This window comes from Pelodiscus sinensis, chromosome 1, assembly GCF_052426305.1.
Source record: "Pelodiscus sinensis isolate ZL-2025 chromosome 1, ASM5242630v1, whole genome shotgun sequence".
In the NCBI taxonomy this organism is placed as follows: domain Eukaryota; kingdom Metazoa; phylum Chordata; order Testudines; family Trionychidae; genus Pelodiscus; species Pelodiscus sinensis.
This window is the reverse complement of record NC_143052.1, coordinates 46,481,891-46,495,881: the sequence shown is the minus strand read 5'-3', so window position 1 is coordinate 46,495,881 and position 13,991 is coordinate 46,481,891. Positions and strand designations below refer to the sequence as shown.

Sequence of the window (13,991 nt, the reverse complement as noted above, 5' to 3'; positions counted from 1 at the left end):
GAGTTGCTCCGAGCGCAGAGCCTCAAGCCCCTGGCTGGGCAGGGTTCATTAAGCAGCTGCAGGGTTGTGTTACTGCGCAGCTTAGACTGAACCTTGCTCCTTGCAACAGTGAGGGGTATTAGTGGCAATGGCGGAGCACTCAGTGTTCGATTTAGTGGGTCTTCACTAGATCCATTAAATCCAACACCAGAACATCAACCGCTGCAGCATCAGTCCTCCTGCAAGTCTAGACGTGGCCTGAATATGATTTTACAAGTAAATTCCCAAGCTGTTTGCTGTGTTGGATGTTGCCAGAAAAAAAAGTTTAGCTTAGCTAACTCTTATGGCTTGTTTAATTAGTTAACTAGATTTAGAATCTATCATTCAAAAATACAATACAGAAAGCTGCAATAAGGCAAATCTAGAATTTCTAGTTTATATTTAGAGTCATTTTTTTATTTTATATTACATAAACATGCCCCTTATTTTGGAACATTATGGCCACAGACCATAATGACGATGCCATAAGTCTCTTCGCTATTCTACTTCAGAATAACTCAGTTTTTTCAAGGGAATCCCATTCCATACTTGTTTTCTCAAAAAAACAGAAGTGCCAATGAATTCAATGGAGTTTACTCCAAAATTAAGTGCACTCTATGAATAGTCAGTCTTACCTTTTTTGGTAACTTAAATTAAATCAATGATGTTTGGGTTTGTTTGTGTATGTGATTTAAATTGCTTTGATTTAAATCACTCCACCCTTGGTAGGTGTGCTTGTGGTTACACTCGGTGTACATGCATAGGCTGGAATGGCTTTATAGGGGTATTGCAGAGGATTGCGGTTGGACAGTTGTGCATCTCTCTCAGGCTGCTAGGGCTGCATAACAGCTCATGAGACAGGCCGACAGCTGCAGCTCATGGGCTCCCCAGGCAAGCTTCATGCCCTAGCAATCCTTTATTGTTGCTGGATGGCAGGTGGGAGGAAAATGCCTGCAGCCTGGCCTGGGCTATGACTAAGAGAAGTGGCTGAGCTGTAACACTGCCAAGTCAGGCTGTGATGATGGAGGTTGGAGACAAAGAGCAGCACCAGGCCCCAATACTTGCCCTTTGCCCAGCTCTGGATGCTGGCTGTGACTGTGTCCTGCCAAGCAAGCCACAGGGACAGAAGTGCTTGAGACTAGGCTGTCCAGACCAGCCTAGTTCTACTGTGGCTGTTTGCCAAGAGGCTGCAAATAGTATGCATAAAATGCTATGCTTGCAGAGATGACTGCCCAATGCTACTCGCAGCCTCAAAACCAATCCTAACATCATAATCCAAGAAGCTGACAAAGGAGGCTGGACAGGACAGACTATGAACAGGAGGCGAACAGATAACTCACGAATACCAGATTCTACAGGCAGAGTAGTGATAGAAATGTAGCTGTGTTAGTCTAGGGTAGCTGAAACAAAATACAGGACTATGTAGCACTTTAAAGACTAAATTCGACACTGTACGCCAGGGTCTTAACAAAGACTCTAGTTATCTTACCCATTACAAAGATAGCTTCCCCAATTATCACCTCTAATATCATTAGTTCACAGACATTTACCTTCCCCCCCTTCCCCCTTCTGTTCTGAAATGTGATTTGTCCTTTTTCATATGTGTTCATTTTTTAATTGTATCCTTTGGTATATATGGTTGTGACAATTTTCTTCCACTATTTGATCTGAGGAAGTGGGTCTGGCCCACGAAAGCTCATCATCTAATAAACCATCTTGTTAGTCTTTATAGTGCTACATAGTCCTGTATTTTGTTTCAGATTCTACAGGCCTCTCTCATGTGACCCACTCTCCTTGGGGAGAGGTGCAGGGAAACGGGGCTCAGCTGTGCTGTGGGGGAGGCATGCAGGGAACCAGTGCAGGGCTCAGCTGGGCTGAGGTGGATGGGGGAAGGCATAGGGAACAGAAGGGCAGCTCAGCTGGGCTGTGAGTGGCTGCAGGGAACTGGTGCTGCACTCCCTTGGATTGTGGGGGATGGTTTTGGGGGAGGTGCAGGGAACCAGCAGGGGTGGGCAGCTTAGTTGGGTTGCAGGGGATGGAGGTGTAAAGAAGCCTAGTGGGGTGGAGGGGAACCAGGAGCCCTGACATGACTTCCCCTGGTCCAAAAAAATCCCTCATCTGGGACCAGTCGGCTCCAGAGGGTGCCAGACCAGGGAGGTCCAACTCCTACCCAAGTCCCCTCCTTGCCAGATACCCTACCCCCAATCTGCTCCTGCTCCCTCCCCCCTGGCCAGACACCCTACATCCAGCCTGCTTCTGCACCCTACCTACCACCCAGACCTTGCCCCCTTCCGCCCCCACCTCCCTCCCAGATCCTGCATCCCATCCCCATCCTGCTCCTTGGCAGCCCTCTCACACACACTGCACCCCTTATTTTTGTCCCTACTTTAGAACCTAAGGGATCCATAAAATACCTCAGAAAAGCAAATCTAGCCTATGGAAAGCCCTGAACCTCAGTCCTCCTTGTCCTTTCCCCTCACCATTTGGGGCTGGACTGCCAGAGGAGTGAGGTGTCTCAGTGGGGGCCACCTAAGTGAGGGTTGGGGTTTTGGGGGGAGTGTTTTTGTTTCTCACTTGTGTGGTCCCCATCTGATTTTTCTGTGGATCAGTGGCCCCTGATCCAAAAAAGGTTGCCTACCTCTGCCTTAAGTAAAGAAAACCTTGAAACCTTTTGTATTGGACATAATTAATATTTTACTTTATTTAAAAAGATGTTTGATAAACTAACATGAGAAAGTTAACATTTAATCAGTTTAATAATTGAAATTAAACCATTCTCCCCAGGTGCAGCACTAGCAAAACGGCTTGGGCATAATTGTGTAATTAAAGGTGGGTTTCCATTAGCAACTGTGCATCTGTGGAAAGGTTTACATTGAGTCATGTGGTCCACGGGCCAAAAAGCTTGAGAACCACTGGAATAGAGGCATCCCTGGCCTCTCCCCACAAGAGACTCCCTGCTCCCCACAGGCTCCCTGCTGCTCCACCAAGAGCCCACAGAGAGAGCAGGTCTGTTACCACGGTGGTAAATCACCATGTTGCTCCAGTGTGGATGATGGACAGACTCGTGAGTCTTCGTCATCCAAACGGTCGATGTAAACAGCATGGTACGATGCCACACGAAAACATTTGGTAGGTGCTCCAACGAGAGGCAGGACGTTTTGTCTCTCTCCAGAAACAGTTGTCATGACTTGTGCCTCTGGGTGAACAAGACCCTTTGAGAGCTCTGTGAGGAGGTGAGATGTTTTGACTTCCAGCTTCAAGGGATTTGTTCTTCTGTCTTTGGGGTGCACTTTGCTTTGACCTGAATGGAGTTAGCTGTGACAATGCATTTCTGTGTTATTCTGACACACAAAGTGGAACCTGTGCTGAAGACCCCACACTCAGTGAGAGAAAGCGCTGCTGTCAGAAAAAGTAAATTCAAAGTTTCTCCAATTTTTTTCAAAGATCATCTCTTCCAGGCAGTGGGGCTTTTACTGATTTGGCCCTTATATGTTTGAAGGATGACAATGTTATCTGGATCTTTTTGGGTCATATCAACAGATTGTTTTGGGCTTAATCCTAGATTAAAATGTAAATTGTATTAGGCCCTTTGTAAGCAGGTTGGGAAGTGGTCTCATTTGGCAATTATTATTCGGTATTATTTACATAATATACACATTGCCATCTTGGTATTTATGTATACATTTCTCAGTACCTTTACATATAAAATAGCCCAGTCCCATTGACCTCCATGGGCAGTGTACCTTGTAAGGAGTGATGGGGATACGATGAAGTTGTTAAAACAAATATGTTGCAATTGTAGAAAAAAAATTGTGTGTCTGAAAACTGTAGGTACTGGGGGTATTTATAAATTTTTTAAAAGGGATACTTCATATAACAAAAAGGTTTAGAAACACAGCTCTAAACCATTCCTTTTGGCTCCCCCCTCCCGTTTCCTTTCTCCTTTGACAAGTTGGGCAGGTAGCAGTTTTGCTAAAAATGTATCTGACATGTGCATGTAGTGCACGCTCTACCTCAGCTGATGCTGGATGATCAGAGCCTCAATTGTAAAGGAATTGGCATTATCAAGATGATCAATCCTCCCACGTTTTGTTGTGGATTTTCCAAAGAAAATTCTGGTGTTTTCTATAGGTCACCCACATCTCCCAGTCATAGCAGAGACTTGGGATTAAATATGACTTTCTCAACTAAAAGTCTTACACATGTTCGGATGCTGTGATTGTAAACACCTGGCGAGGCAATCTGCCAAAGGCAAAGCTGGCTTTGACTCTTGATATTTATGGCTTCAGCTGAATGGCTTGTGTGAAATTTGGAAGAGCAGCTCAGAGAGACCTCTCTCCTTTACTTAAAGATAGAATCTCACAGAAGCCTGAAGGAAAAAGTCCTCGTGGCAGACAGAAAGCCTCGCTTGCAGTGTATCCTCAGCCTTAGGCTACTTATTGCTTCAAGAAAGCGAGAGCAATTCTCGTGTTGTGTGTTAGTTTTATTTAAAAGATTTTTTCTGAGTGTTATTTTAACAGGTAAATTAATCTCTTACGTTCACTGACTTAGCAAAGGAGGTGTGGGAGGGTAATTGCCCTTCTGCTCCCCCTATCATACCTCTGTTCACCTGCTCCTCCTCTATCTACCACTGCCTGCTGAAGCCTCCTTCCTGCCTCTGCACCCACAGCCCGACCTTCCTTCTTCTTCAACGGGGGGATAGTGCCCGCCCCAAACTGGAGGGGGTGGGGAAAGATGTGGTACGAGCTCCCCCGCCCCCGTCGGGCTGAGCTGTGCACCAGGTTCGGGCCCCTGTCATGTGGTGGTGGAAGGGTGGCGGGTGGCATGCAAATTTTGCTTTTGCCCCATGGCGCATAACACCCTCGCTATGCCTCTGCCCCGATAACAACAGTGCACACCTGGTTACAGAGCTCTGCAACTTTGTTCTCACCCACAACTACTTCCAGTTCAGAAACAATTTCTATCTCCAAATTAGCGGCACAGCCACAGGCACTCGCATGGCACCACAATATGCCAACATCTTTATGGCTGACCTTGAACGTTTCCTCAGCTCTCGCCCCCTAATATCCCTACTTTACGTACACTACATCGATGACATCTTCATCATATGGACCCACGGAAAAGACACTCTTAAATAATTCCACAAGGATTTCAACAACTTCTACCCTACTATCAACCTCAGCCTGGGCCAGTCCACAAGGGAAATCCACTTCCTGGACACTACAGTACAATTAAATAATGGACAAATTTCTACCACCCTATATCATAAATCCACCGAATGCTACACTTACCTTCATGCTTCCAGCTTCCATCCCAGACACATTTTTCAGTCGATTGTATACAGCCAAGCCCTACGATACAACTGGATTTTCTCCGACCCCACCGACAGAGACAATCACCTACAGGATCTTTACAGAGCATTCCTAAAACTGAAATACTGGGGAAGTGAAAAAACAAACTGACAGAGACAAAAAAATACCCAGACATCAACTACTTCAAGACAGGCCCAAAAGAGAAAATAACAGAATTCTTCTTGTTACCTACAGTTCACAACTCAGACCCCTCCAACACATTACACACAATTTACAACCCATCTTGGAAAATGATCCCTCACTCTCAGAGGCCTTAGGAGAAAAACCTATTCTTGCTTACAGACAAACCCCTAACCTGAAACGTATTCTTTCTGATAACTATGCCACACAACCACATCATAAGCCTCCAGGAACCCAGCCCTGCGACCAAAAAAGATGCCAACTCTGCCCACATATCTACACTGACGAATTCATAACTGGAGCAAACAACATAAGCCACAAAATCAAAGGGTCATTTGACTGCACATCTAGTAATTTAATCTATGCCATCAAATGCCAGCAGTGCCCCACTGCAATATATACTGGACAAACAGGACGGTCTCTGCAGGAAAGAATCAATGGACACATATCAGATATACGTAAAGGGAACATACAGAAGCCTATTAGTGAATATTTCTGTTTGCCTAACCACAGTTTTACAGACCTGCAAGTGGCTGTCTTGTCACAGGCCAGCTCCATAAGCCAGATACATAGGGAAGAACTGGAATCACAGTTCATCCACAAATTCAGTTCACATGCTAATGGACCCAATAGTGATATGGGCTGGCTAGGACACTACCTACTTAGTATCCATTGAAGGTGCTAACAGCTCTCTGAGTGGTATCCTTTCTGTCTTAGCAATCTTATCTATTGACTTTGATTTTTATCTGCTTAGGTTTAAGTACCCATTCTCCAGATACTTAATGATGCTCTGTCTCACATCCCCCCTTCCTTTTTTCTTTTTCTCCCCCTCCCCTCTCCTATTTATTTCGATTTTTCATATCCCCAACTCATAACTCCCATCATCAGAAGAAGTAGGATGTCCCCACGAAAACTCATGATACCAGCTACATGTTTTGTTGGTCTATAAAGTGCTACCAGACCATTTGTTGTTTTTTTCCCCTCCGAATGTGCCACAATTAGGTCACTGAGATCAAGTTAGCATGTAGCCTGACAGGAGGCTGCTACCTGCCTGAGATACACAGATAAGAAAATGAGTAAGGCTACAACACAGAGCTCCCAAGGCCTGCATTTAGTGTCCATACTGAGGCCACCTGATACTGAAGAGGAGAGTTGTATTCTGCCTCCAATAACATTCAGGTACCTCTGTAACACTTCCATCATAGCAAGAATTCTTCCTAAAAGATAGTCAAGGCTAGTGATTCTCACAACAAGCATTTTGGTGGCCTCAGATTGTGGCCATCAACTCTTGCTGGTGGTCATGCTAACATCTTTCATAAAATAAGAAATTAATGTAAACAGGGATTTAAGTAATTTAAAATTTATTACAGGTACTGTCTATGGAAACCTGGGTCCCTGCCAGCTCTTTGAATAGCTCCTTGCTGGCTTTTGCTGCAGCTCAGCCAGCTGTTGCCAGAGCTTAAGCTTAAGTTCACTTCTGAATTTAAGAAAAAACAAATTAATATACACACGTTTGCACATCCAGATCATTGCAATGTATGTATGTAGGGTTATTTCGCAGACGTAATAATAAACAAATACTGTGATCAGTGATATTTATATTTGTTTAATAATCACTTTTCACCAGACACCTGATAGCCACCTGGGAGGCTGTGAAAAAGGATAAGGGATATTAACCTACATACAAGTGTCACTTTTCACAGCTTCCCAGCAAACTAGTGTGTCTGCTGAGAAAAGCGGTACTTGAATGTTTAACAACAGCACTTTCCTCAGGACTAATTAACCCCTGGACAGGGGCGAGGGCCTGAGGGGGGCGGTGGGGGCGGCAGTGGGGCCCATGGCGGAACAGATGCTGGGCTGAGGGCGCAGCGGGAGCCCGGGGCAATGGGGTGATGGATGCAGGTTGGGGGGGCTGAGCCCCGCCGCCGTCTGGAGCCGGGGGTTGGCGCCCGCTGCCATGAGATGGGGGGAGGGGTCAGTGCCCGCGGGCCGGGCCGGGGCCAGAAGCTGGAGTTGGAGGCTGGGTCAGAACCTGCTGCCGCCTGGCCAAGGCGGTGGGGCGGGGCCTGCCCAGCGAGCCCAGAGACAAGCCGGGCGCCGCGCGGCCCAGGAGCTGAACCCGGAGCCCGACGTGCCGGAGCCCAGAGTCGGCACCGGCAGCCAGGGCTGGAGCACACGGCTGGGGGGTGGCCAGGATCCCGCCCCCCCAGCTCCTTCAGCCTTGCGTCTCGCCTGGCTTCGCGGGGGAGGGGCCAGCGCTTTGCCCAGAGACTGTAACGGCCGCAGGAAACGCCTGGCGGCCACCGCAAAGAAACACAGCCCCCCCCCTTCCCTCAACTGGTGTCATGCGCGCGCGTGCGCAGCGAGGCGAGCCAGCGGCGTCTCTGAACGTTTGGCGCGGGAACCCGGGAAGTCTCGCGGGAAGCGGTTGAGGGCCCGGTGCTAGAGAGAGCGCGGGACGGATCCGTCGCTGCCATGACCTCGGCGCTGGAGAACTACATTAACCGTATCCTTCCGCCGGCGGGGGCGGCTCGGGGGGGGGGGGGATTACAGCGCCCTGCTCCCCCTTTCCCTGAGGGTCTCGGCGGCGACCTGTATGGGAGGCTCCCCGCCCCGTGCCGGCCGGCTCAGCTGGTCCGGGCTGTGCGGGGATGGGGCTGAGCCATTGCTGCTCACGGTGCCTTGAGAGACCTCCCGGGGACGCCTGGCGTGGGGGCAGCGCGGCCTAGTGGGCAGAGCACTGAGCTGGGACTTGGCTCTGCCCAGTTAGGTGCCATGGGGCAAGTCGCTGCCAGTGCCTCAGTTTACCCAGTTGGAAAACGGGGACAATGAGAGTGACCCCGGCGGGGCTCCGAGGCTGAACACGCAGCTTGAAACGAGGGCAGGAGCGTTTAGTTGTCAGGGTGATTGTCTCACAGACCAGCCAGGGATGCGCCCGAATCAGCATCTCGGGGTGTTTTGAAGGGAAGACTGTTCGTTACTTGGAGTAATGTGCCCAGCACAAATGATGGTCAGTACGGGGTGAGCTGGGACCTGCAGATCAGACTCGTTACTCTAATGATCCAATTCTGGTCTTACATCTAGTGAATCTGTAGTCCAGAGTCAGAAACAGAGATGGGGGGCATAACCAAAACTCTTTAGGGAGTCAGCCTAGACAGGGTGGCTGACACTGGCCAGGTGACAAAGAAAAATGCTTTCCTCAATATTTGGGGGTCTGCTGCTTTCTGTGAGTACAATTAGTGGACATGGGACAGGAAAATATCATGAGGGCAATGTGGGATAAACCTTTAGTTCCTCCTCATCTGACTCCTTACATTTGAACAATCAGTGCCTTGAGTTAAAGGCCACTTTGCTATACAGGCAGTCCCCGGGTTACGTACAAGATAGGGACTGTAGGTTTGTTCTTAAGTTGAATCTGTATGTAAGTCGGAACTGGCGTCCAGATTCAGCCGCTGCTGAAACTGATCAGTTTCAACAGCGTCTGAATCTGGACGCCAGTTCTGACTTACATACAGATTCAACTTAAAAACCCCAGGCATCCCCAAGTCACCTGCTGCTGAAACTGATCAGCGGCTGATTCCAGGAAGCCCGGGGCAGGGGCTTCCTGTAGTCAGCCACTGGTCAGTTTCAGCAGCGGCTGACTTGGGGACGCCTGGGGCAGAGCAGCTGGGGTGCTGCTGGGTTGGTCCAGTAGCGCCGCCGCTCCTCGGCGCTACTGGACCAACCCAGCAGCACCCAAGCTGCTCTGCCCCAGGCGTCCTGATTCAGACGCTGCTGAAACTGACCAGCAGTGGCTGAATCAGGACGCCTGGGGCAGAGCAGCTGGGGTGCTGCCGGGTTGGTCCAGTAGCGCCCAGAGCGGCGCTACGGGACCAACCGGCAGCGCCCCAGCTGCTGTACCACAGGCGTCCGGAGCAAAGCCGCGGAGCCCGGGGGCAGCGGGACAGCCCAGACACGCCGTGGCTGTCCTGCTGCCCTTGGGCTCCTTGGCTTTGCTCTGCTTTGCTCCCCGTCTCCCTGGTCTGCAGACCAGGGGGACGGGGAGCAAAGCGGCGGAACACGTGGGCAGCGGACAGCCTCCGCCGCTTTGCTTCCTCTTCCTGGTCTGCTGGAGACCAGGGAGACAGGCCCCGTTCGTAACTGCGGATCCGACATAAGTCGGATCCGCGTAACTAGGGGACTGCCTGTATAGTTCTCCAGCCTTTAGGAAAAAAGGAAAACAGTGTGATGCTGGTTTGACCAAACAAAAAAAATTACCTAGATGACTGCTAATTTCAGAGGTTGATTTCATCACTCAGTTAACAGATTTCTTTAACAATTTTTTGAGTAAGAAATTCTTAAGGAACAGAGTCTAATTTCTTGCCTCATAATTTATATTACAGATTTTGTTGAACTTAACATATTGTTTCAAGCTGTGAATATATATTTTGAAAGATTTCCTTGACTATACTGTTAGGCACTGTAGCAGTTATTACTTCTGATGGAAGAATGATTGTGGTGAGTATAAATTAGTACTATGCAAATAGTGTTGCTTGGAGTATGTGAGTTTTTAGAAAACAGAACATTCAACTTCTAATGGCAGATGCTACAAACAAATAAAGCTTGGAAACAGCTCATCTTGAACATTTCTCATCTTTCATACAGAACCTAAGTAATTTTTTTTATAAAAAGAGACATCACTTTTAAAAGTCTGTCAGTTTAAAACAAACAAGGAAAACTACAGCAGAAATGGTGAAACTGGCTATTTATAAGGGGCTCTCTACTGCACAAAGTATGCTTGAAAAAAGTGACTCATATTCAAGTTACACTAATCTTAACTCCTTGCTACTTGTAATACATGATAGTAAATAATTGTCTTAAACTGACTCTGTTTTCAAGTTCCAGTCTCTAACAGAGTATGTGTTTATTCAGCTTTAAAACTCAGAATAAAATCTGTTAACTCTTCTATAATATACTGCTACCTGGGATATGCTTGTGACCTAAAATGAGAAACTTAAAGATAATTGGAATTCAAAATTTTTGTGCACTTTTTAGGGAACCCTCAAAGGTTTTGATCAGACCATCAACTTGATTTTGGATGAAAGCCATGAACGGGTGTTCAGTTCTTCACAAGGAGTTGAACAAGTAGTATTGGGACTGTATATTGTTAGAGGAGATAATGTGTAAGTACAGCTGCTGCTTTTTTCTAAACCAGTCAAATCACAATTAGTTAATGTTATAAATTAAAGCTGTAGTGATGCAAGATGTCAGGTTGATAGCCCTAGAAACCCTAAATTATTTTTACTCACATGTTCAGAACATACGGTAACAGCAAAACTGCCTTGGCCTTTGATGTAGTAGGCAAACATCTCTAGAATGACTAAAATAGTTGTCTCCAGTTTTTGGGGCCCCTTACTGAAATGGTCAAGAAGTGTCTCAGTATTAGTGTGGATGAGGATGTACACACTTATGTCTAGAAAATGAGGAAGACATTTTACAGAGATATAGAGAAAGTAAATAAGAAAAAGTTATTTACTCTCTGCAATGACACAAGAACTAGGGGTCACCAAATGAAATTAATAAGGAGCGGGTTTAAAACAAACAAAAGGAAGGGTAGTTCCACCACCAGCTCTGTCTCCTGTCTGGGCTCATACAGCTGCAGTGGTGGCAGGGCTGGGAGGAGCTGCTGGTGCAGGGGAGTGGCTCCTGAGAGGGGTGGCATCACATTTGTCTCCTTTGGTCACAGCATCTTTTGTGAGCATGTCTCTTCAGATCAGTGGATATCAGTGTCTATCTCTGGTTAGACATTTATATTCACACAGGGCTCTATGTGATGCTCCCAGAAGAGGCCAACAAACTCCTGTGGCCCCAGAAGTGAGAGGGCAGAGGGCACGTCGCTCTGCATGCTGGCATCGTCCCTGCTAATTCCCATTGGCCACAGTGTCCCACTCTTGGCCAATAGAAGCTGCAGGGGGTAGTGCTTGCAGGCAGGAGCAACTCACCACGACTTCTACTCCCATATTCCTTCTCATTAACACATACAGGGCCTTGCTCCTGGGAATGGGCCAGCAGGTAGGGCAAGGTAGACAGGGAGCCTGCCAAGTCCAGTCACAATCCACTAGGAGACTCCCCATGATTGAGCAGTTGATCACGATTGACCACTGCTATAGAGTCATTCTTATTCTCTCCTTGGCCCAGTGAATATACATTATTATGCATGATGATAATGAAGTCATTGGCCCAAGGAAAACAAATTAAAATAAGGCCACAGTCTTGCAGTTAGGACATTTTCCTAGATTAAGAGTCCCACCCAAATTAAAATACCTGCTCCAGGGATAATTTCTACTAATAGGCTTTGTCTACACTGCAGGGTTTTTGCGCAAGAAGCTTTGTGCACTTCTTGCACAAAAGTGTGTCCAAACCTCAAAGCACATCACTTTTGCATCCACACTGCATGGACACTCTTGCACAAGAAAGCTCTGATGATCATTCTGTGAATCAGAGCACCTGTGCTTTTTCCAATTGGGGTTTCTTGCGCAAAAACCCCTTCAGAGTGTCCACACCTGCCTTTTTGTGCAAGCAGCACACTGTAGCGCAAAAAGGAGTTATTCCTCATGGGGAGAGAAATAACTCTACCGACAAAAGCCCTCTGTTCTGTCAATTTCTTGTGCAAAAATGTGCTTGAGGTGTGCACGCTCCGCCAGTTTTTTTGCAAAAACCCTGTAGTGTAGATATAGCCAGAGTGCTTAATCTTTTTTTTCTTTCTTGTAGCGCGGTTATTGGTGAAATTGATGAAGAGACAGATTCAGCACTTGACTTGGGGAATATTCGAGCAGAACCTTTGAACTCAGTAGCACACTGAAAAGGAGAAACACAAGGACTTTGTAAACTTTGGCTGTATAGAATTATTTAAAAAAACAGCATGAAGAATTTTTACAAATTGTTGTAAGTTGTTTGGGACACACTTTATTATGTGAATGTTATACTTTGATATGTAAATTAAAATATCTGCATTTTAATTAAGTCTCTTACATAATTTTACTACAAAGTATACATACAGGAGGCATTAGCATTTAGAATCATTTGACACTTCATATGTAAATGACTCTTAAATGGTACTTGTGAAGTAGAAACATAAATCGCTACTGTTGAGGGTGAAGTGTGCTTTGTTATGATTTGTAAATTACACAGCATATATACACAAATCAGTTTAACCTCTGCCAATAAGTAGGTTTTTTTAATGTGTGATATTTCAGTATTATGAATAGTGATGTGTGTTGGACAAACAGTTCAGATTTGAGTGCAGGAGTGAAAGTTTAATAGTAGGATCCTTGTATATTATCCTATATATGGAAGTTTCGTGATGCATGTTTCTAAAGTACTGGAAACTTGCCTTTATCAACTTCATGAGACTGTTGCACTCTTCTAGTAATTCCAAAACAGCTGATTTTTTTTCTTAAATCATTCTAGCAATCACATCAATTCACAAATGCCATAGCACTCATAACTTCAGTATACTTCTGAGGGATTTGAATATCACTTTGCAAAATAAACATACCTTTTTATCACGAGGCTACTATAATATCTATTCACTGTGAACAGGAGACCTTAATCTGAGTTATCAGATGGAAGGAAGACTTAATTCTATGACAAAAATAACCATCCCTTTTGCACCTTAAACTCTGGGGAAAACCTGAATCAAGAGAATGAATCGTTTGCTAATGTGTAACTTTTTTATGAAGCCTTAGTTTTTTACTTATTGTTGGCACAGGTTAATGTTAGAGTAGAACAATTTGTTCATTTTTCTCTAAAGTGAAGCATTGGGCTATTTTAAATAATGAGGAACTCTAGCCGTGCACTGCAAAATAGCTTGTCAAGCTTAACAGTGCCCTTTTCTAAGTGAAAAAATATTAAAATACAGGTTTCACCTAGAGAGATCATTAACATTGGAGATAAAGGTTGCAGTAATTACTATACAAAAACAGAGTCCTTACACATTTAAATGTGCAATGTACAGAAAATAGACATAGCTACACACATTGGTCAGGTAAAACTGACTCTCCAGAGCTGTATTAAAAATAGTTTCTAATTCTGAAGATTTATTCATCTAATTGCTCAAATCTAGATTAGCTTGATCTGTACTGTGGGATTAGTACAAGGAGAGGAGCTAACTGCACCTCTGACTCTGCTTCCAGTCTCACTGAATACACACGTCTCTTGTTTGGTGGTAGGCCTCTTGCCTGCACCTCTCCTGGTGTGGAATCCCATAATTCCTCCACTCTGACTGCATCTCAGCTAAGTCCCTTGGATGATAACAGTGATGGCTCAACAAACCTGACCGTTTGACAGCCTGCAAGTCTTCCCTTTGGGAGCCATGACTAGTAGTTAATACAGTCTAACCTGTTCAGCACAGGCCATAGAACTCACCCCAAATAATTCCTAGAGCAGATCTTTTAGCCCTGGTCTACACCAGGGAGTTATTTTGAAATAACCCCCCCTTAT

General features: G+C 45.9%; 1 protein-coding gene across 1 annotated transcript; it reads left to right on the top strand.

Moving 5' to 3' along the window:
• Positions 1-7,869: 7,869 nt before the first annotated feature.
• LSM8 (LSM8 homolog, U6 small nuclear RNA associated) lies at positions 7,870-12,508 on the top strand. The gene is made up of 4 exons (XM_075929157.2): positions 7,870-8,016; positions 9,967-10,007; positions 10,545-10,672; positions 12,261-12,508. Exons 1-4 carry the CDS (start codon positions 7,986-7,988, stop codon positions 12,349-12,351), a joined length of 291 nt encoding a protein of 96 aa, XP_075785272.1. The 5' UTR covers positions 7,870-7,985; the 3' UTR covers positions 12,352-12,508.
• The last annotated feature ends 1,483 nt before the right edge of the window (positions 12,509-13,991 follow it).

What these genes read in the sequence shown, in the direction of transcription:
- LSM8 (XM_075929157.2), top strand. Translation starts at nt 7,986, where the DNA reads ATGACCTCGGCGCTGGAGAACTACATTAACC. An exon ending in GCTGGAGAACTACATTAACC is followed by an intron (nt 8,017 to 9,966) that starts GTATCCTTCCGC and finishes CTATACTGTTAG; the next exon opens with GCACTGTAGCAGTTATTACT. An exon ending in CTGATGGAAGAATGATTGTG is followed by an intron (nt 10,008 to 10,544) that starts GTGAGTATAAAT and finishes TGCACTTTTTAG; the next exon opens with GGAACCCTCAAAGGTTTTGA.